Source organism: Harpia harpyja, chromosome 13 (genome assembly GCF_026419915.1).
Source record: "Harpia harpyja isolate bHarHar1 chromosome 13, bHarHar1 primary haplotype, whole genome shotgun sequence".
Taxonomy (NCBI): Eukaryota; Metazoa; Chordata; class Aves; order Accipitriformes; family Accipitridae; genus Harpia; species Harpia harpyja.
In genome coordinates this window covers 3078969-3101774 of record NC_068952.1, presented here as the reverse complement: position 1 = coordinate 3101774, position 22806 = coordinate 3078969, and the positions used below count along the sequence as shown (strand labels likewise).

General features: G+C 38.1%; 1 protein-coding gene across 15 annotated transcripts in view; it reads right to left on the bottom strand.

Moving 5' to 3' along the window:
* Positions 1-22806, bottom strand: part of NRXN1 (neurexin 1) — a 730978-nt gene that overhangs the window by 346615 nt on the left and 361557 nt on the right. For 9 of the 15 annotated variants that reach the window (XM_052805935.1, XM_052805920.1, XM_052805922.1 and 6 more), the window contains 2 exons: positions 14770-14943; positions 9051-9170 (listed from right to left, as the gene is read on the bottom strand). In XM_052805935.1, the coding sequence (XP_052661895.1) occupies positions 9051-9170; positions 14770-14943 (294 nt within the window). Of the gene's footprint in view, positions 1-9050; positions 9171-10133; positions 10161-14769; positions 14944-22806 lie in introns of all 15 variants that reach the window. The other 6 variants (XM_052805915.1, XM_052805916.1, XM_052805919.1 and 3 more) reach the window with 1 other exon arrangement.

Here is a 22806-nt window from a genome sequence, read left to right as displayed (position 1 = left end):
ATTATTGACATAGTAAAATCCAATTTAATTACTCCCTTGATTCCTCCAGAGGCAGAGAGAAGCTTGCAATTTTCTGACACTATGTTCCATTTTTAATATTGTGAAATAGAAAATACCTCCGAGTAGGCCAGAAATGTTGCGTAATTGCTTCTGAGCTACAAGCACAACTATAACAACATGTTCTGGCTACCTTGAAAGTTCTTTTTTGGCTTTTTCTGTATCAAGTATCCCACTTAAAACTTTACTTATTACTGCTTGTTAGAAATATTCTCACACGTAGAGCTTCTACAATCACTGTCAAACAACTTTCTATTCTTTTCATTTTTTAAAGTGATAGCTTGTAATGTATTTAAGAAAATACTTAACTATTTTAGGCATTGATAGCTCACCTGGCTACTCCAGAATTTGTATGTAAACAAGAAAAAAAATTCTAAAACTTGTTTTCAGACTGTCAACAAAAACAGTTAACAGTGCCTGTTAACTTACATAATTAATAGACTGATATATCTTAATGAAAGACCAAAACTTACATACTACAAAATCCACATGAGACAGAGGAGAAAAAAACCTAACAGAGCTGGGCCACTAAAACCTTGGAAAAATGTTGTCAGCTGTGCATCATGCTCCATAGTTCTGACTGGAGCAACCTGTTCTCCCATATAACATCACAGGAGCCTGACAGCTCAAGGTGCAGTCCATCCTGACTAGGATTCCAATAAAAACAAAAGTTAAAAAAAGTCATCTTGGCCCACAGCCATGGCTCACAGGCAACACGTCTTGCTTTCCTTGCTCTTTTTACAGTTTCTCTGATTCTCCCAAACACCTCAACATTTCTGCATTTTCAAGACTGCGTGTGTGAAGTCCTACTTCCTTTGAAGTTTATACAAATTAGGCCACTGATATTTGTCACCAGAAATTCCAGATATTCATTATAGAGAGAGATTGGATAAGATAGGCTGAACAAATTGAGATTTCTTCAATTAGTTCATTCCAGCAGCTTGCCCTGCATTGTAATTTTGTGTGCAGCTATCTTTATTTCTCCTGTGTACTGTGAGCCTCTGTGGCAAAATAATCATATGAAGTATTTAGACTGGTATGATATCAGGGACAGATTTTTTAATTCTCAGCTACTGAAGATGGAAATCAAATGTGTTTTAAAGTACTCTGAGGAATTTTCTATTCCTTTTCTTAATAGCAGGTTATACGTTCATTGGTAGCTAGCAACTGCTAAGTCTTAGCCAGGAATACGTAATATTATTTTGGAAAGTACTACTGAGTGGCTCTTATGGTTAGTTCAGCTTTCAGTCACTGGTTTAATTAAGTTTCTTTATTTCATATATACCCTTCTCACAAAAGTAGCATTAAGACTGATCTTACACTAGGTGTCAAAAGGTCCAAAAGATGCAGTATCCAGTATCTATAACAGTCAAATCAATTAATAAATGTGAAAGAAATATATGCAGTAAATTGATTTAAATCCATCATTTGTGTAATACTGGACTGATAATGTAAACAGAGATTATGTGAATATCACCCTCTGATTTGCATTCCAGAAGAAGGAAGACATCATGAGAGGAGAATGACTATCCATTATCAACACCATATGATACTTTAGAAGACTGTAAAAAGTCAGTGGTATGGGTAAGAGAAAATAATAAATACTCCTATTTTTTATACACTATAAATATAGTGTGTGATTTTTTTTTTTAATATATATACACATACACGACATCAAACACAAAACACCACAAACCTAAGGAAAGCCAAGTCTACACTTCTGTGTGCAATATTTAATTTACCCCTCCTTGCATATGGATTATTACATAATTGCTAATTGCATGTTCACAAAGTATAAGACTCTTGTCTCATTCAGTGTGAGAATGTGCCTGTTTTGATCAGAATTCTGCAGTGAAGAAGGCTGGTGTTTATAAAACCGCTCACTTATTGCAGAATTTGAAAGCTGACTCAATATTTAGGGGTTTTGTGGTTCAAAGTATAACCTCAATATTACTTAGTGCACTCTCCAAACACTACACTGAAGAGAGAATCATTCAGTTCCTCCTGGAATTTTTATAACATCAAATACTCTAAAATCCAAATCTCTCATAAACTTTAACTAATGTATTTCTACAGTGCTTAGTTTCTACTATCCTCAGTAACAGCCCAAAGTATCCACTGTTCAGTGTGTTCAATGTGAAATAATTAGGATTTCATCTTCTGGAAACATACATGGTTCAGTCCCAATTTTGAGTGCACAGCATGGCTGCAAATCAGAACACTGATTGTCAGCTTAGCAAAAAATAACAAATACCTAAGTACCGAATCCACTGTCATTTCATAATACATGAGTTCCCCTTCATAAGTCTGTACTGGCTACACCTAATAACCTTCTTGTCCCTAATACGTTTGGAAATGGCTTCCAGGCAGATTTTTGCCATCACCTTTCCAGCAATCGAGGTGAGGCTAACCAGCCTGTAGTTTACTGGATCCTCCTTCCTGAAGACAGGAGAAACATTTACTTTTTTCTAGTTCTCAGGAACCACCCCCAATAGCCACGACATTTCATAGATAATCAAGAGCAGCATTGCAATGACCTGTGACACTCATGGATGCCTCCCATCTGGTCTCAGGAATTTGTATACGGCCATTTTGTTTAGATATTCCCTGACCTGATCTTTTTCCACCTCCTCCAGACTTTCCCACTGGTCTCAGGTACCTGGGATTACTGAAAGTGCTAAAGGTTGGTCTTACCAGTAAAAATCAAGGCAAAGAAAATCGAGTACCTCCATCTCTTCCATGTCGCTTGCCATGAGGTCCCCTCACCCCATTCACTGCTCTTTCACTGCTGGTAGGAGCCCTTCCTGTTACCCCTCCACATCCCCTGCCAGATGAAACTCCAAGAGGGCCTTGGCTTTCCTAAGCCTATCCCTGCATGCATAGACAGCATCTCTACATTCTTCCAGGGCCACCTGACCCTGCTTCCACCTCTTGCACACTCCCTTTTGAGTTTTGTCAGAGGCTTCTCTTGCCTTTTGCCACTTTTGCTTGATTTTCTGTGTATGAGATTGTATATGAGGGTTCTTCAGCTTCAAGGAAGTGATCCTTGAAAATCTACCAGTTGTCCTGGGCCCTATGAGATTCTTCCAAGAAGGTCCCTCAACAGGCCAAGGTCTGCTCTCTTGAAGTCCAGCTTTTTGTCTTGCTCCTACCTCTCAAGAACCTGAACTTCCTGACCATCACAGCCCTGATATGCTTGTCCTTGCTTGTACGTATGAGATCTAGCAGTGTGCCTCTCTTCATTGGCTCCTTGATTACCTGTGTCAGCAAGTAAATGCACTCCAGACATCTCCTAGATTGCTTGTGCCTTGCTCTGTTGCCTCTCTGGCAGAGAGTGGGGTAATTCAAATCCCCCATGAGGACTAGGTCTGCGAATACTAGGCTTCTTCAATGTGTGTGAAGAAGGCCTCATCTATTTATTTCTCCTTATCAAGCAGTTTTTAACAGATACACATCACACCATACTAGACATTGGTCTGCCCTCTAACCCTAACCTGTAAGTTCTCAGCCGGCTCATCACTTGTCCCTGGGCAGAGCTCCACACCATTCCGTCACACTTAGTCCACTATTTCCTCACTTTCTTGGGAGTTGCCATCTCCATTCTCCACCATTCCTAGTCCTGGCTCTCTCCTCACCAGGTTGGCCAGCTTGTGGCAAAGGTGCTTTTGGCCCACCTTGGCAGGTGGATTCCATCTTTTCCTAGCAGGCCTTCCTTGAACTCCTTGTCCAATCTCCAATTAAGTCATCCCGATACACAACAATTATTATATTAACATCCAAACACATTTAAAATAAAATCTAACCATCACCACAGTTATAGTCTTAGCTGAAAGGCAGTATCTGCATAATGCAATCCAATATCGAGAAAATCAAACATGTTTTACGTGAACCCATTTTGTAATATTGACACAGTTCTCCATTTAAATGAGGGCTTTTGATTTTTCTTGGTAAAGAGTCAAAATAAAATAGGAGAACTTTTGTTACTGACAGTGGTAGAGAATGTCAAATTCCTAGTCAGAAGAGACTGCGTGGTGAAGTTCTAACCCTTCAGAAATGGATTTTAATGGAAGTGTTGACACAGTGTTAGCTATACCATTACAAGTACAACGCCAATACATTATTCCCTTATGGTAACAGTGTTCAAGCTGCCCTGTAATTTAGCACAGAACATTTCTATACTAATGTAATGTGACAATGTTATTATGTCTGCTATTTTCCATGCCATAATAGCAGTATTTGTTTCCACAAACATGCCATTACATTCACTAATATGGCTATATTTAAAGACTGCCCGAGTAAAAACAGATGTAAACTTATAGAAAGCAGATAATCTCTTAGAGATTTGTTTTGTTTTGCCAGAGTAATTTTCAACCCTACTCTTATAAAAATGCTGAATTCCCTGGGAGGATAGCTTTCACTACATAACCTGCTGTTAGAAATAGTTACGATGTTCATGATGTATTTTCTCTGAGGAGTTGCATGCAGCCATCCATTTGTAAGAACAGCCATTAACTGTCCTTTTAGTACAGTCTTCTATATAATCCCATTTTGTAGGAACAACTGCTACTGGTCTGCTTTACACTTACCAGTGTAACACTTCTGTCTATCACATCTAAAGAGCACTGTTGCCCTGAATCTCCAAGTGTCATATCACATCAAAAGAGAAAATGATAATCTGTATAGCATCTTGGGGTCAAAACTTCCCCTGCCTTGTTTATCTTCCAGCAAATAGGAAACTGCAGCACACAGAATGTTCCCACCTGCGCCACCATAGAGGCTTACAGGCACTCCATACTCACTGTAGTGGAGTACTGAGATTTGCAACTAAGCAAAACTTTGGTGGATTACACTGTGGGCATTCCCGACTACAGTCGTAAAACTGTAGCCTTACCCTTGGCTGGCCCAGGTCGTTTTCTACAGAGAGTACATTTCCTAATCTTCTCCTTCTCTCTAGCCAACACACAGAGGACACTCTTGGACTGGGAAACAACCAACCTGCCTCACATGGTGTTTATTTTGAGAGAACTTTAAAAAAAAAAATCTTCATTTTAAGCTGTGCACATTTTCACCTGGAATAATACACTGAACAGCACAGGAGTAATCATTTGCTGTTATAGGAAAGACTAAAGAAACTTCTTGCATGCTGTATTAGTAGAACATATTATAACACTTTTCAAGAAACTATTTCTCTCATTATTTCCTCCAAACTCTGTTTTGGAAATTAAAGACAAGAATGATACACGTGAAACCTGTACATTGTAAAGCCTACGAACGATGCATGTCAAATCTTTGTGCACTGAGGTTACTATGGGAAACATGCTGAAAGTATCAACCCAAATGCAGGAAGGTAATTTGTGCACACTTACAGAAATTGCAGGTGATACAAAACTGGGAGGAGTGGTTGATAGACCAGACGCATGTGCTGCCATTCAGAGGAATGCTGACAAGCTGGAGAAGTGGGCTGGCAAGAACCTCGTAAACCAAAGGAAAATGCCAAATCCTGCACCCGGGGAGGAATAACCCCATGCACTAATACAGGCTGTGGCCTGACCAGCTGGGAAGCAGCTTTGCAGAAAAGGATCTGGGCATCCTGATAGACACCACGTTGAACATGAGTCAGCAACGTGCTCTTGCGGTAAAGAAGGCCGACAGCCTCGTTGGCTGCATTAGGAAAAACATCTCAGAAAGGTTGAGAGGTGTGATCCTTCCCCTCTGCTCAGCACTGCTGAGATGCATCTGGAGCACTACCTCCTACTGCTGGGCTCCCCAGTGGAAGAGCAACATGAGCATACTGGGATAAGTCCAGCAAAGGGCCACAAAGGTGATTAAGGGCTTGAAGGATCTCTCACATGAAGAGAGGGACTGTTCAGCCTGGAGAAGTAAAGGTTCAGTGGGGATCCTACCAATGTTTTAAAATACCTGATGGGTGGAAGTAAAGAAGACAGAGACAGATTCTTCTCAGTGGTGTCTAGTGACAGGACAGGGGCAACAGGTACAAACTGAAATACATGAAATCTCATTTAAATATAAGGAAAATGTTTATACTGTGAGGGCTACTGAGCACTAGCACAGGTTGCCCAGAGAGGTTGTGGAGTCTCCATCCTTGGAGATACTCAAAACCCAACTGGACACAGACCTGGACAAGCTGTACCAATTGACCCTGCTCTGAGCAGAAGGGTTGGACTAGATGATCTCCACCGGTCCCCTCTCACTTCAGCCATTTTGTCACTCTGAAATTTCTACTCAAATATATTCCCTGAGAACCGGTGGAACAAAATAACAGGGAGGAGTGGTGGGTTAATCCTGGCTGAGGGCCCGCTCCCCCTGCTCTGACCTTGTTGTTCCCTCAGCTGTTTGTCACTCTTTTTGTTCCCCCCTCCTTCATCTGTCCAGCATTTTGGTAAGAATGGCGTACTTCCTAAGCATGTTTTCACAGATGTGCCACCAGCTTGGCCGAGGGACTCAGCCGTGGCCGGTGGTGGTTCCGTTGGAGCTGGCCATGCCCGGCATGGGGCAGTCTTGGCCGCTCCTCACCGAGGCCACCCTGCAGCCCCCCGCTGCCAACATCTGGACATGGACATCCAATACAGGAGGAATGCAAGTCTCCATAAACCAGGTACTTTTAACTGTTTCACTTATGACCACTATGTCTACCTATGAGATTTGGATGTCCTGAATACTCCATTTTACATAAAACAGTACATTCAAATGTAAAGTAAGCCAAGGGCCTGTCTGTGTAGCAATACTAGGTTAGATTTCGGTTTCCGTCAACCAGCATTGCTCCCTCCCTGTGCGATCTGCAACAGAAACCTGCTCGCACACACCGCTCAGGAGCATGCCTACATCCTTCTGAAGGAGATGTGGTTTTCAGCAACAAGAGGTGCTATTCCAGACCTGTCCTGAGATAATCTTTCTTCATGTGAAGAGAATTTGTCTTACTTCAGTGCTGCAGAAGTTTAGCCTGTAGCGTGCAGCCTATGCAAGTTACTTAAAACTGTAGTAACATTTCATCGTTCCTCTTCCCATTATGCTCTTCCCGAACAGAGCAGAGAACAGTCTAGGAGCATCTAGATGACACTGAGATTACAACATCATTTCTCCTCCTTTCCTTCACATATACCATTATGAAAAATCTCTCTCATTAGATTTGCTTTGCAGATTTTTGGTATCTGAACTAATCTGAGGAGCCAAGATAAAGCAGAAACCAAACGTACTATATATACACCAGACTCTGTATTCTATTACAAAACATCCATATCTAGGATAAATTTATATTTCATGTTTGTGATAGAAGAACATTAAAAAAAAATTATCAGGGGAAAAAAAAAAGTGGATTTGGCAGCCACGTACTAAAGGTACTCCTTTACCATCATCAGAAATAATATATTGAGAATTATCTGATTGTGTGCGATGTAGTCAATAACGTTACCATACAAATGACCCTTCACAGGTAAATATCTTTTACGTAAGTTCATCAGTTCACCAAATTTATGCAAGAGCTGTCACTTGAAGAAATAATTCATAGAATATTCCAGGTCCAGACATCAGTTACTATAGGACAAATTTATAAACAGAGTTTTTCCTTTGTTAGATGTGGAATATATAACTTCTTATTCATAGTTTCAGTTACTTTTTGAAGAACTCAAAGATCACAGAAGAACAGAAATAACAACTTAAAAGTAAAATAGAAACAAATAATTTTCTCCTGTAGCAGATAGGGGGACTGAAATCTTTAAAAGTAAATGTTTAGCAGTATGACTAATCACTCACATTGCTGAGAAGGGCAAACTCATATACATAAAGTAAACCCAAACCTTTGCTCAAATTATCAAAAGTTTTTTGATACCACATTTCATTTCTACCATGAGAGCAACTGCAGAGAAACAGACTGAGATGAGTCCCTTTCATAGTTTTCAAACATGGTCAAGAGTAGAAAAGTGGAACTTTCACGCGAATAATTAATGTAGCTTTTACATATAATTCATTTTCTAGCCTTGTGCTAGATAAAATTTGAGCCAAAAGCTTTTCAGATTATAATTATCCTGTTATTTCAGGGTTTGTCCAAGAAGGTACACCTTGCTGTAGAGTGGGAACCAGAACAAGACATAAAAATCCAAAATGCTTGACGGTTATATCAACACTTTCTACCATCAGTCATTCATTCAGATAAATGTATACAAATAGAAATGAAAATGCTTAGCCTTACAGAAATTCCCTCTTCATATGGATATAAAAATGTGCAACATTTGGATATTTCAAATGCGATGAGTTAAAAAGAAAACTCAGTAGCTCACTTTAATCAGTTACCGTGGATCATTATGGCTCTTGCATTACTATTCTACTTTCACTTCTGCATAATTCTATTTAGATCAATAAGGCTAGATTGGAATAAAACTAGATTATGACACTGGTGAATCAGGCCCCTTATTTTTGACACATTTAAGCTTTTCCTGAAAGACCAGATGGTTGGTGTATGTTATGTAGTTTTATTCAGATGAAATTTAAAAGAACTAAAATACTCAGCATGCTTTTATTATTGGCATGCTTAGTGTGTCACCTAAAGAAATCTACAAAGGGAGATAATGAGCCTTGTCAACTGTTTCACAGTAATTATAGCCCTCATGATATAATGCTACAAAATTACAATATAGCTTAAGATAATAAAATGTAAAAGGTTTTTTCAGTCGGGAAAAAGCCCCATTTGTAACATTTATGCAGGAAAGGGATTATTTCAAACAGGTAACCATCAGTATATTAGACATGCAATCAAGTGTAATAAAGCCAAATTCTGTCCGCGTTTGAAACTGCACATTGTCCAAAATTTATACTGTGTATTTTAGCTATATTCTTCCCACAAGCCTTACAGATTTTCACAGGGTTTGCCAGTTCATTTAAATATCCAATATGAAAATAACATAAAGCTTCAGACACTTGCTTCAAATATTGCCTTCAAGCTCTCAAGCATTCAGATCAGCATTTTTTAGTGTACTTACGGTCATTGCATAATGGTCCACTAAAGGAGGTCATACTACAGTCACAACTGAATCCATCCCACTGCTGTAAGCACACTCCCTGGTTTGCACACGAATCCTCTTGGCACGTTGTGCTGGGGCCTGATGAGAACATACAAAAAAGGACTTGCACTTTGTCTTCCAAAGAAAGGTATTTCTCGCTGGATCACATTAACTAGCTGCCAACATCTCAAATCAAATGAGCAAAGAGTTACCAAGTCAAATGCACATAAACTTGCTGATTTTGAAGCAGCATGTAATATTAAAAGGGTGCTTTTGCTTTAGTTTTAAAGATTGATGTGTCAAGCACACAAGAACGAACAAACTGAAGCAGAGTTATTCCAGGTACAGTAGGAACGTTAACTTTGTCGCAAGTTATTTGTTAATCTCGTGTCAGACCGTTAACTGGCTAAATGTTTTCTAAAAACTTTATTATTTTTTTCGTGTAAATACATTTCAAACAGCAAAGCCAGATGCCACAGAAAGCAAAGCTCTGGGAGATGAAAGCGAAGACTGGAAAATAAAATTCAAAACAAAATAAAAAAGAAATAATAAAATGAGACTACACTATACAATGCTTTTAATCCCACAAATTATTTTAAATGATTTAGGTCTGAAATTAAGAGGAGTTTGGGATTCTTTGGCAGGAATGTTGGCAAGTACTGATTCACATGCTTTGGGGATCCCATGCAGGTTCCTTTTTCATGGGGAAATGCAGAAAATCAGACTAATGAACTGGCATGCCAAAATGTGACATATGCGTGAATACAAAGCTACTCTACTGCTAGAGAATCATAACTAGACTACTGAAATATAAAGAAATTTGAAAAGGAATGATCAAAGCACTAAAGCAATCACTATACAAACATATTCAAGACTGAAAGCCTTTATGCAAGCTATGCTGGAAAATGAAGTTTCATGTAGCCCATTGTTTTAGAGGTGTGAAAGACAAAATCTGAAACAAAATAACACACTTTAGTTCTGAAATGTACAGAGCGTTTATTGCAGAAATCCAACTGTGCATTGGGGGTTTCAGTCTTGTTTAATACACATAGGGCTATCTACCTTGCAAATCAGCTTTCATCAATGCAACTTTGTCAGCAAAATAAAAAAGCAAAATATATTAAATGTTAGTAAGCAATATTGAAATGGCAGCAAACACAGAAAAAAAACATTCAGAGTAAAGTGCATGCTGCTGTTAAAGAGAGAAAGAAATGCCATATAATGCAAACAAATTAATGCTAATAGCCATAAATCTTCAGGCAAGCCAAAATAAGAAAGCAGTAATTTGCCAGTATTTTACTACAAATATAATGGTTAATTGAGCTGATGACATGTAATGAAGGAAAATTAAAAGTTGGGTTTTTTTCTTCCTTGGATAGATATGAATGCATTAGCAGAGTAAATGCATGGCTGAATCCTGACTAGCCATTTGTCATGTTCAGATACACTGAATTCAAAAATAATTAGCTCCGTCATCCTCTGTGGTCTTTCTTTTTTCTAGCCCTTTCTTCATGACTGGTGAATGAAGACCGAAATACAGACGGTGAACTACAGATTACTATGAGCTCTCACACACATTTCACACTGACTCCTGACACTACAAGGAAAAATTTGGTTCTGGGATTATAAAATGGTCCTAAATTGTTTTGGAGAAGACATATCAATATCCATTTGAAACTCCCAGTGCTAGCCATCGATGACAGGGCAAAACTGGTCCAAAGATTATATAAATAGCCTAAATCATCCTGTAGAGAGAAATCCACTTAACCCTTCTTTCACATTCTGACTCCTTCAAACATCTCAGTGTGGGATTTTCTTTTGAGTTACCGGTATTTTAGAAAAATCCATATCAATATGATTTAAGACAGTTCAATGGCCTCTTGCTTTAAATGAGGCCGTGCTCGAGCACACCTCTGAACCAGGGTGATTGAGAATGAGGGCAGTGTACGCTGCTTCCCTGTTTGGGCAAAACTATTAACTGTCCTATTTTCTCCTGTTCAAATAATAATAATAATACCTATAACTGATTCACTGCAATAGGTAGACACAGGACAGTGATTTCCTTTTCTTTGGAGTTTTGAGCCCAGAAGTTTAAACATTTGGGCATTACATCACCCTCTCTTGAGCTGGGGATTATAATGACAGAATCCCGTAGCTGACAAGACAAGACACATTTTCTTCTCACCAGATTCTGCTACTCAGAAACTTTACAAAGATGAAGTGAAAATATCTGTAGGTGTTTAAATGTTATATATTCATGCATTTATTTACACTTTAGTTATGCAATGTTAAATTTCCTCATCTTTGCAAAAGTAGAGCAAAAGTCACAAGGACTTAAAAGTACATAAACTGCAGGACCCTGTAGGCACATTAAAAAGTGCATGTTAAAACACACATATTTGGAAAAAATACAGATATGATCTAGGTAAAAAGCAGGGTATTTTACTTTTTATGAAATTGATTCTTAGCACTTTTGGCTTATCTATAGTAGTCATTATTCAAAAATCGCCATCAAGACTAGCTTACATGTAAGAATTTCTTTTATTAAAATTCTTTTATTAAAAGTAGGCTTTTTTTTAAGAGCAGAGGAGGACTGTTTAATGTCAGTAAATACTATAATATCTACCATAACAGGTTCATATTTTCCTATATATATTACAGAACTAAGCTATTTAATAAAAATACCGTAATACGCTCTTCTCACTCACTTTTTGATTTATTCAGTCTTCACTGCAGACTTTTTAATTGAGGGCTTACATGTTATATATCACACAAAAAGCATTATTAAGTAGCATGTACAATGTTTTACTGCATATTGCAAAAACAAATTCCATATTTCACCACCAAGAATCTTCACGTATGTTAATACTTTGAAACTTTTCATATAGTACATTTAATATGCAAATCGTAATATATATGCATGTGCACGCACACAGTACATTTTCCTCCTAATTATATTAAAACTTTGTTTCTATCATTCTGTAATTTCTATAATTCTGCTTTATTCAAAGTGTGTTAGAGAAAGTACAATGGATTTGACTAGAGAAAAACAGGGTGGACACTTACAACCTGGCTCTGGGGTTTGCTGTTAACAATTTGAAGAGCTAGTTAGCTTATTTATGTTTCTAGCTGTTCGTTTCTGTTCTAGCCATTGAAAATTTGTCAACAAGGTAGATTCAACCAAGTGTAAATTATATTCAGTGCTCAATGATAGAGGACAGAGATACCTATCTGCCTGTGGCTGAAACTTTGAAACGCAAGCCTTACAACTTGCCACACCAATCCCCTGTGTGGGTTTGCAAAAAATGTTTCAAAGAACGAACTTTTAACATGCACTTATGACAGTAAAGTTATTGAGAAATATCACTACTTAAAGAACAAAATCCTAACAGAAAATTAACTGGTAGTACATCATGGCTTCACAGTTTGACAGAAGAGAGAAAAAGAGCTTTCACCCCAGTTTGGTTTTTTGTTTGTGTGCTTTGGGTTTTGGTTTGTTTTGGTTTTTTTGTTTTTTTTTTTTTTTTTTTAATACCAGAAAGGTGGAGAATTCAATCCCATAACAGTCTGAAGAACATCAAATCCAGGTGCCTCACTTCTCAGGAAAGATTTTGCAGCAGGCTGATGACTTAACAAAGGGCATATATCCACCGGTACAGCCGGCTGTCTTTTGGATCGAGAGTGGCAGCGACTAATACTTATTGTTTTGAAATTACTTCTGCTGCTGTGTCCCGAGCTCTTCGGACTCGACATCTCAGGGGACTTACAGAGCTTACGCATCCCCTTGCAGCATGAGATAGATGTGAAACTGCTCAGTTCCATAAGGATGGAGACAGTCCTGTCTGCCACACAGCAGCAGAGCTATGGGCAGCTTGAGGCGTACAAGAGACTGCTAGGAGGCAACTAAATTTGCAAGTGACTTAAATCATATTTTAGGTGTGAGAATGTTTTTTTGTACATCTGATCCATGGTCTGCAGACAAGAGACTGACAGATGGGTCAGACAGGAAGACTTGAAGTAAACAAGTGAGATGGAAGAGTTAACTTGTAAGGGTTAAGCAGAAAAGTCAGAAGGGAATATTTCATTCCATGCTGTTAAAGATTTCCTTTTGCGGGCAAAAGACTTTTGATGAGGCAGTTCTCTGGGAGCCAGGCAGCACATCTGGTTTGACCATTTTGCTTGTGTCAGATGCTTTTGGTGTCGGAAAAAGCTGACTCTCCACCAAAAAGGACAGTATTTGTATGGCCTTTATTAAATTGTTGGTAGCTTTATTAAATTCACTGATAGCTGAGTTGTGCCACTGGTTTAAAAGGTGAACTTGCACTCTAGGCCTCTAGCAATATTTCTTTGAAGTACATAAAATTCATTTAGGAAATTACATAATTTCAAAAGAAGCTATGAAATGCATAATGGAATTAAGGCATCCTTTGACTCTCTGAAGGGATGGTGCAGGCGTGGAACTTGCTAACGTCATTGAGAAAGCAGAATCTAATTTTCCAAACTCAGTGACAAACTAATTTATACATAGTTTTCCATTCCTGATAGAAATAAATAGACACTAAAGCTACAGAAAATTAAGTGGTGAGTTTTACATATTTCTAAGTGCTATCAATAGAATTTATACTGTTAACTAAAGGTAGCGGGTAAAGAACAAAAAAATTTCCACCTGTACAAACATACTGTAGGCAAAATAGGAGACAAAATTTATCCACCAGAAAGCTTTATCTCAAGAAGCTTGCGGAAACCCCCCAGCTCTGCTTGGATTTTTTACAGTGTCTATTTGCAAACTTAACAAACTTGATATCAAAATCATCAAGTTTCCAACTTGAAATTCTACAGTGTCATTTACACATTTTTCTGTCCAGAGAAGAATGGCACTTGAGAGAGGGAAGAACACATAAAACTGAACATAGACACAAAATTCAGAATTATGTGAATAATATATATATGCAGGGACAGAGAATCGATTTAAGTTATTCCATAAATCATAGTAAAAATAACGTGGGATTAAATGACAGCTGGAAAAATAGCTCAAGATTGACACCCCTGAATTAGAAATACACCTCTTCTAATTCTGTCCTCACTTAAATTCCGTGATATTCCAGATGAGTCAATAAAGACATAAAAAATGTGAGATAAAACATATTTGGCTGTTACTTATTTCAGATAGGAAGGCTCATGACAATACAAATCTCAGGGGTGAGAAAAATAGAGAAGATGGAAGATTGATCTTAAACAGTTTCATAAATTAGCCTTGAATTAATCAACTCAATGTTTGCTTTAAAAATGGAATTAATTAGCTAATGTCTCAGCATTAGCTAATGCCTAAGTGAAGATATAAAGATATAAAGGACTTCATTGAAGCTAATTGTTATTGTTTCTATCATTAATTAAAATACATCAGAAGTAAATGAAAAACATGCAAAACATCTTGCCACTGGAGAAGGATGGAACCTATATTAAACATTTAAGAAGTTAACTCGTTCTCAGATCAATCTCTGTGCTGTAGGGCAGGCACACACTTGTCTGCATAATACTAAAAAAAAATGCAGTCTTTATATAAGAAAGGGTCAAACAAGATCAATTAGAAGCAGGTAAAATATAGTCTCTCCACATATGGAGTGTACATATCAACAAAACTCTGCAGGATTTGCACAATACTTTCACTATGCTATAAAAAAATCAGCATATTTAATACCTTCACATCCTCTTTCTATTTGCCCATTGCAGAAGAGAGCATCTGAGATAAGATCAGGGAGCCGTCCATTCAAGTCAACTGATGCAAGGCAGCCTTGGAATCCCTCTTTTGCATGCACCAGTTTTGGCAAGGACTTATACATTTCTTTGGCCACTCCTCCAATATACAAATCACCTGTTAAGGAGAAATAAATATTAGATACAGAAAAAAAACCTGTAGAATAAAACTGTAGAATCTTTGACCTGTTTGATCGTCTGGCCTTTTTGTGCTGAATGACAGGTGTATCAGAAAAACATTCCTCAAAATAAATGTAGACAAAAGCACTGAGAGCATATATGATGTGAAAAGACATTGCAGGACTATATTTTTTCAAATGCATATGCAGACTTCACATCTGTATGACTAATTACTTAGAAGTAACTGGACATGTTATTTATGTGCCAGCTTATATATACAGGAGAAATTTCACAGATGAGGATTCAGTCACAGAATCTCCATCTAGAAACACATCTAGCACTGATGCACGTTGTTAGCACACTCAGGGAACCTGACCACAGATCGTCTTGATTATGGATCCAGCACACTGACATTTATGGCAATAAGCAGAGCACCAAGATCCACTTGAAGTCCACACATCCAAAACAATCCGTTTAAAAGCACTCCAAGAAATAAAGGGTTTAGGGACACATCTAAGGAGAAACTTAGGGATACCATTGTTAAGCAGTGAAATAACTGATTCTTCCCACCAAGATTCATGCCCTGTGTCAGTCATGTGGGAACAGGGGGAAATAGATGCCTTAAAAATGGCAAGCTGCACACTGAGCAAACACAATTTTATTGCCAAAAATAATTCTGACGACAGACACCTATTATAAACAGCTCTCTTTGACGAACCTCAGGCAACTTCCTTGGGACTGAAAGCTAGGGCTTTTCTTCCTTTGAGTAATTCATAGCTCTGAGAGTTACTTTGAAAGGACATAACTATAACTTTTCTCTTAAACAGCGAGGGGGAGACACTTTTTTGTTTTAAAACAATTCAGGCTGTGCCTTTCTTTCACGTGTTAGGTGTCTCTGGCGGGCAGAACAGTGATCTTTCAAACTAACGCAACCTACCTCCCTAAAGTGTGCCTTAAGCGTCAGAATATAGGTTTAACTAGGTGCTTTCCATACCTGCAGCTGAAGACATGCTGCAGAAAAGAATCTCGGCTTTGCTTGTCCAGAGAGGGGAAGCATGCTCAGCGTGACCACAGCCCTAGCTAAAAGGCTTCAGTCCTTCTCCTGGCAGGCAAGATGTGCTTGATTCCTTCAGTCATAGACAGAAAGGAATAAAACTGTGGTTTCCTACATCTTGCACGAGTTTATTGTCCTGCTCTGTTATCCTCTAACTCAGAAAAAGCAGCCGTCTTTGCAAGCTAGGCGTGAGTGCTCTCAGCATGCCTACAGGCAAGCTCCTTTGGGCACACAGCAAGAGAACCAACCGTCTGAGCTTCTGAGAAACATTGAACCTGTTTGAAGGAAGATGCTTATGGGAGCATCCGACTCTCAAGCATCAACCAGTAAAAAAATTCTTACTCCACCTACGCATTAAATCCTCACTGATGATGTGTTTTGTGCTAGCATATGTTTTCAACAGACTATCTGAATGTACATTGTAATCTACGTTGTGCTTTCCAGTTTGTCCCCCAGCCTGGGTGATTTTGGAGCCTAGGCCACAGGATGTACCAAAGAGTGTTTCTGCATCACCTCAAATGCAAAACTGTTCATTTCCTAAGTGTTTACCGAGCTTTGTAGGCAGATTTAACAGTGACAGAACTCAGAATGTACTAGCTATCACCACTACCGCATGTGGCTAATTTTAATCTCCCTCTTATCAGTATAAGCCTCAGTCACACCTTTTCCTGGTTCTCCTGGCATACTCGCCTGTTCACAAGGGAGCACAATTTAGTGCCGTTTGTAATGGTTTACAGCTTGCCTGCAAGGAAATGGCCTGAAACAAACAAATGTGTATCAGACTGTGAAAAATTTTTAGTCACTATGTACCAGCCCTAAAACTCAACTATATTTGAATTAGTGAAATAGAGATAAAAAGCTTAGGACCATGCATATTATTAATCTTATAAGCCATGGAACCAAAAGACTTAGCAACCTTTATACCATCGTATACCAAGAAACCTCAAGCTTTTTCCATTTTCCGTAAATAATTTGAAAAGTAAGGTATTGCTTTCCTCCAGAGCTTTGAGGTAGAGTATAAATCTCAGAAGCATGATATTAGACATAACAGAATAAAATATGGTGATCCATATGTTCCCACAAATGGGCTGTAATTCATTCACAGCAGAAAAACTTCTGTATTTTTCAATCAGCTGAACTAGAAACAAAGTAAAAACTCTTGCCTCATGATAAAGGTTCTTCATCTTTTTCTCAGGCGGAACATCTAGAAAGTGAAACCCTTCAAAAGCGAAGTTCTGTGCTTACAGTCATTGTCAGCTCAGAATGAGAGATAATTCATCTCAATTGATTTCAACTGACTTAAAAGAGGGAAACCTCCAGAGAGCAATACCCAGAAAATTACTCCTATGCTAAAAAGGTTAAACTTGGTCTATTGTACATGACACGTGCGACCTCTTTTTAAACCTCCCAACATGTATACTGTCCAAATAACCATTTTTATTCTGTGATTGGTTAAACCTTTAAACCAGCAAACTTTCAGATTGATCCCCTGCTAATTCCTAAGATCCATCCCTCAAACATATTGAGATTACTATATACAGTCATATAGCAATGATCAGTTATGATGAATGGCTGGTAGAAGTCCAGGTCAGTGTGCCAGCATATGAACCTGAACTCAGAATATTTGCTCCTGAAAACAAACTCTGGAATATTTTCAACTAGGTATCATATGCACAGAAGTACGATACATTAAGTTGAGTCTAAATAAACTGCAACTCTAAGTAGAGTTCCTTAAGACTATTGATAATTAGAACTGATTATTATATGCTATTGAAAATACAGTTTCCACAAACAAAGACATGTTCTGGGTAGTATTTTAACTTTGTTGACGTTCAAAATAACTTGAGTTCTGCTTGCGCTAGCTAACACATTACACTAATACATATCGTTTGTATTGAGCAGCCATACTGACTGCGAGACTTCACCTTTTATAAAGTACATACAAGTATTTTTTATGACTATGGGCTAAACCTTTCCCAGATTTAATATCAAATATGGTTTGAATTTGCTGCTGATGGCATAAACCCACACTTTCTCTCAGAGACAAAATTTTATTAAGGGATAGGCTCTGGAATTAATACTCAGATTTTTAATTTAAAAAAAAAAGTTATTTAATTTTTTTCACTTGGTTGTTTTTTTATATCTGCCATCACAAATGTTTTACATAGCTACTTTTATTTCAGTTAATCGCATGCTTCATTCTCACATTCTTCTCAGTGAAGTAGTTTCCTACAAAACTCAATCCATTAGAAATTCAGACAAGACAGAATTGCAGAAAACATTGTTAATGAAAATGTTTGTATATTGAAAGTGCATTAGCAGAGGTTCAGAAAAGATAAAGCTTGTCCCTGTTCCCACTAAAAGAGATCAGAGAAATCAACGTATGATACAAATTCTCAGGTTTGCTCCTGTTTTTCGCTTCTTATGTAAGTACAGCTTTACTACTGGAAACGTTACACGCTCTAAAACAGGATTAATCCCTTGTTGTGTATCTGCCTACTTACCCTTATGAATTACAGGTAAGGTATTTCATTAACTGAGGTATCACAGTTCATCAGATCAATACTATGAGATCATGACACTATCTAAACTAGCTGCGGCCTAAATGCAATGCTATCGCAACACTACTACCACTGAAAATGTGTAACCATTTCAGGAGTTGTGCACTATGGAAAATGCAATTCTTCTATTTCTTCCTTTCAACAGATGAGCGTTTTTTAAGTATATATAGAAAGGGATATATACTTGTATTACAATGCTAAGCATAGTTTCTGGAACTATAGTTTAGCTATTACCTGTCATGCATGTACTTTCTTCTGAAGTTTATTTTTTTAAATGTGTTCCTGAAAAAGTCTCTGGGTTTTTTTCATAACCATCCTGACTACTTAATTTACAGATGAAAATAACCAAATTATATAAAATATATCAACTGGCATAAACAAAGGAGCAGGTAATAAAGAAATAGGTGAGGGAATAGAGCGCTCCAAGATTTTGATCTGATCTCTGAAGAAGCTTCAAATAAAGCACTTTATTTGAGAGCACACAGTACTTAATCTCACAACGCTCTTCTTATATTAGGAGTCAGTACACAGAGTTATCCCCTTTTATTTAGAGAGGGAGGATTTTTTCCTCTCTTCATTTTTCTGAGGTCAAAAAAATAAGTATGCTACAGTGTTTCTCACTGGCACGTTCATTGCAAGCCAGAGGAATCAACTGGGAGGCAGCACTTTCAGAGCTATGCCTATAAATCACAGCAATAATAGTACTGGTCAGTTATATCCTAAGCACTGCCAAAGAGTTGAGTTTAGTGGGTTTGATTTATGTATTTTACAGGTAATGCAGATCTTCATTTATTCCAACAGGAGCTTTCCTATTTACACCTGTGTATCTCTTCTCTGACTTAGAGCTGATTTGTGCTTTAAGGAACGAGTGAATTTAACACAGAAACAAACTGCTAGCTAATAAATGAACCCAAGTTCTCAATGTATTCATTACTGGAATCACACTTATGAAAAAATGCACAACGCCACACAACAGTGAGTCACACACAACTGTTGGTGAAACAAATACTGCCAAATCCTTCTGTAATAACTCATCCTTTTTTTATCCCAAGTCTCTATATTTCTTCAAAATAAGAACTTTGCAAATGCTAAACCAAAGAAATGTAAAATAAAAATTGAAGAGCTGTTCTATTTATTTCTTTTCTGAATAAGTAGCATAAGTATCTTATTATTTGCCACTACTGACATGGTTGGGAGGTCACCTCATAGACTTTCCTCCTTTCCTAATTCAAGTCCACACCCAAGAATTCTTGTGTGATACATGCTGGCGGGGAAAAAAACTATTCACTTAATTTAATGACTACCATTGTTTTTAGGCACTACTAGAGAGGAAATTATCATCCATGTGTTTATAATGGTAACAGCAACATGTAAATACTGCTCAGGGAACAAGTAGTTTAACCAGGATATAGTTAGGCTTCTTTACTCTCCAAAATCTTTATGTTTTGTTGTACATATCTGGTGTTCATTTCCTGAGCACCATTCTTGACAAGAAACGAACACCATTCATTCAAATATGGTTCAAAGTATGAATGAAAACAACAAAAAAAAGAGGAAATAAAACAGTAGAAGGAATTGTGGCTTGGCTTTTTCATAACTCGTAAAGACAATATCCCTGGAATATTTTTATACAGCTGCACAAAGGCATCTTCAAATCCCTCACTCTCTCCAAAAGCAGACATTCTTTCCCTTTGTGTCTTGTTGTGCTGCTGGTTTCTACTGTACTTTCAGCTATTCTCTTAATTTCTCTTTCATTTTAGAAGAAGTTTCTCTGCCGTGTTTCTAACATCACATTGTACTAAATCACTACTACAGCTAGGAACAAGAGTGCTTATGCAGTGTACTAGAGCGGTATTAGTCCCTGAAAAAGAGATGGAGGGCCCTGGCATAACATGGTGGGTTGTGAAAGCACAACAGGCATCTCCGCAATTCCTTTACGTGACGTACGAAAATACAAAGGAACATCTGGCTGTGGTGAAGCCAAAGTGTCAGGCACACTTTTCTCCAAATATGCTATTTTGAAATGATCAAGCATATAACAGCTTCTTCCCTCAGGCAGGCGAAGAGGAATGAATAGTGCAAAGACTGAGAAATACCATAGGGAAAGTCTAATCTCGAAAGAAAAAAAGTGCGAATGTTCTTCAAGTCCTTCATAAAATGGACTGTTACAAGATCAACAGAAATTGCTTTGTAGTATCTCAATAGTTGCACAATGAAGTACCAGGTAGAACTCAACATAAGACGACCCACACAATCCCCACTTATGGTATTTTTGAGGCAACTGAAATGTGAAATTAAATTAGTCTCACACAGAGTGAATATGCACTGACTTAAACACAATGGACAACCTCCTGATCTTGAATCAAGGGATATTATCTCAAATAAAAATGACAGGTAGGCATCTAGATGCCTTTGACATTCAATGAAATATAGGACCCTACTTGTCCTTAATGACCTTCTCCCCTCTCCAACATACCTACCATTTACTTTGTGCAACAGGCAGAGTGGTGACACTTCTTTCAGATGTGGGGTTTCAACACACACTTTAGAAAAGAAATTGGGCCTGAATAGCAGATAAGTGGTGATTCTAGAGTGTGTCCCCACTTTCATTTTTCATGACCAAACGTTTACTTTTTGTTCCATATAAAAAAAATTATTTGAACCTTTAAAAATGTTAATGAAATGTAATTGTTCTTTTTTAAATAAATCAAGAAGCCTGCTGTGATCATAACCCAATAATAAATTGAAGGACAGTTGACAAAGACTTAAATGATGCATCCACACAGTTTCTGCAGCACATACGCTCCAGCATATGGCTTTTCAAATCTCCCTTTGCGGTAGAGAATACGCACTTGCTGCGCATTCACAGGCCTGTTTGGTGCTAGAGCAAAGCATGACTGAATTTTGTCTACCACTTGCAAGGGCACTTGAGGGAAGACATGACCATGTAAACTTAGTGTTTTATGCCCACTTATCCCAGTTATTCACTTCAAAGAGTCCATTCTGTAGCTTCAGTATTGATTTGTGGTTGAAGTCTTTTGGTTTTGATGTGTTTGGGTTTTTGTTGTTGGGGTTGTTTTTTTTTAAGAAAAGTAGGCTTTTCAAATATTTTTCCTGCTGGAGTGATGAATTCCATCGCTTTTAGACTCTCTCTCACATAAGAAGGGAAAGGGCGGCTAGTTTACTTGTCCAGGCTCTGATGAGTTATCTGTCCTTTCAAATACGCTGGGCAAGAGGCAGTTGTACGATGTGACAGCTGGTGCCTTCCGTCTTCCACATTCCCTGTACTGATAACCAAGCAAGGCAAAACGATTACAGGCAAAAAATGGAATTTATGGGTTAGCATGTCACTCTTTTGGAAAGGAATATAGAAACTGATCTTGTCAGCCCAATTTTACACTGCTTTCAGTACCTTCCCTGAATACCCTATTAAAGGTATCAAAAAAAAAAATTCACCAGCACTGAAACGCTGGCACTGTGGGTTTTCTTCAGTCATCCTTATTGGCATATAGGACATATCATAGTTATTTGTCAAGAGAATTCAACTTTGAAGATATTTCCTCCTTTGACTGACACTGTTCTTCTTACAATTTCATTGTAGCACTGCACCCTAATCCACATTGACAGAAAAAAAGGCAGTGAGGATTAAGAGGTACCAGAGAGAAATTACAGTTGATGGGTGCACCAGAAAAGAGCACCTTACAGATTTCTCTTGCCACCAACTTCTACGGCAGTCCACACTGGAGATATACCTGCTGCTCTACCTTTCTCCAAGTCTCCTGATTCCATCACACTACTCATAACCTTGCTACTCTCATAACTGCGTTGAAGACTTTGCACGCTTGGTACAAATGTGCTTCTGTCTAGAAACTTCTCATGCTATTGCTACGCTGCTCACTGTTTTACATCTCAGCTCTGCTGGACGTGCTCTCCACTTCTGCATTCACGTGTTGGTGCTCAGTTTTCATTCCTGTCACAGTTTTTTGCTCTGTTCAGAACTGATTAATGGTTATGCAAATATGCCTATGTTTCACAAGCGAGTAAAGCTGCATGATAGAAAGTGTGCTGGGGGGGGGGATCAGCAACGACATGACCATGTCCTTAGTAGGTAAGTTTTCAATAGATACAAGTAGATACTAAAAAGGTAAGTGCTCAAGTCTGAACATTCCCTTAGATATCTGCAGGTTAAAATCCACCATTCCCCCAACAATCTTGTTCTCAAATGACATGTATTCTCAAGCAAGAA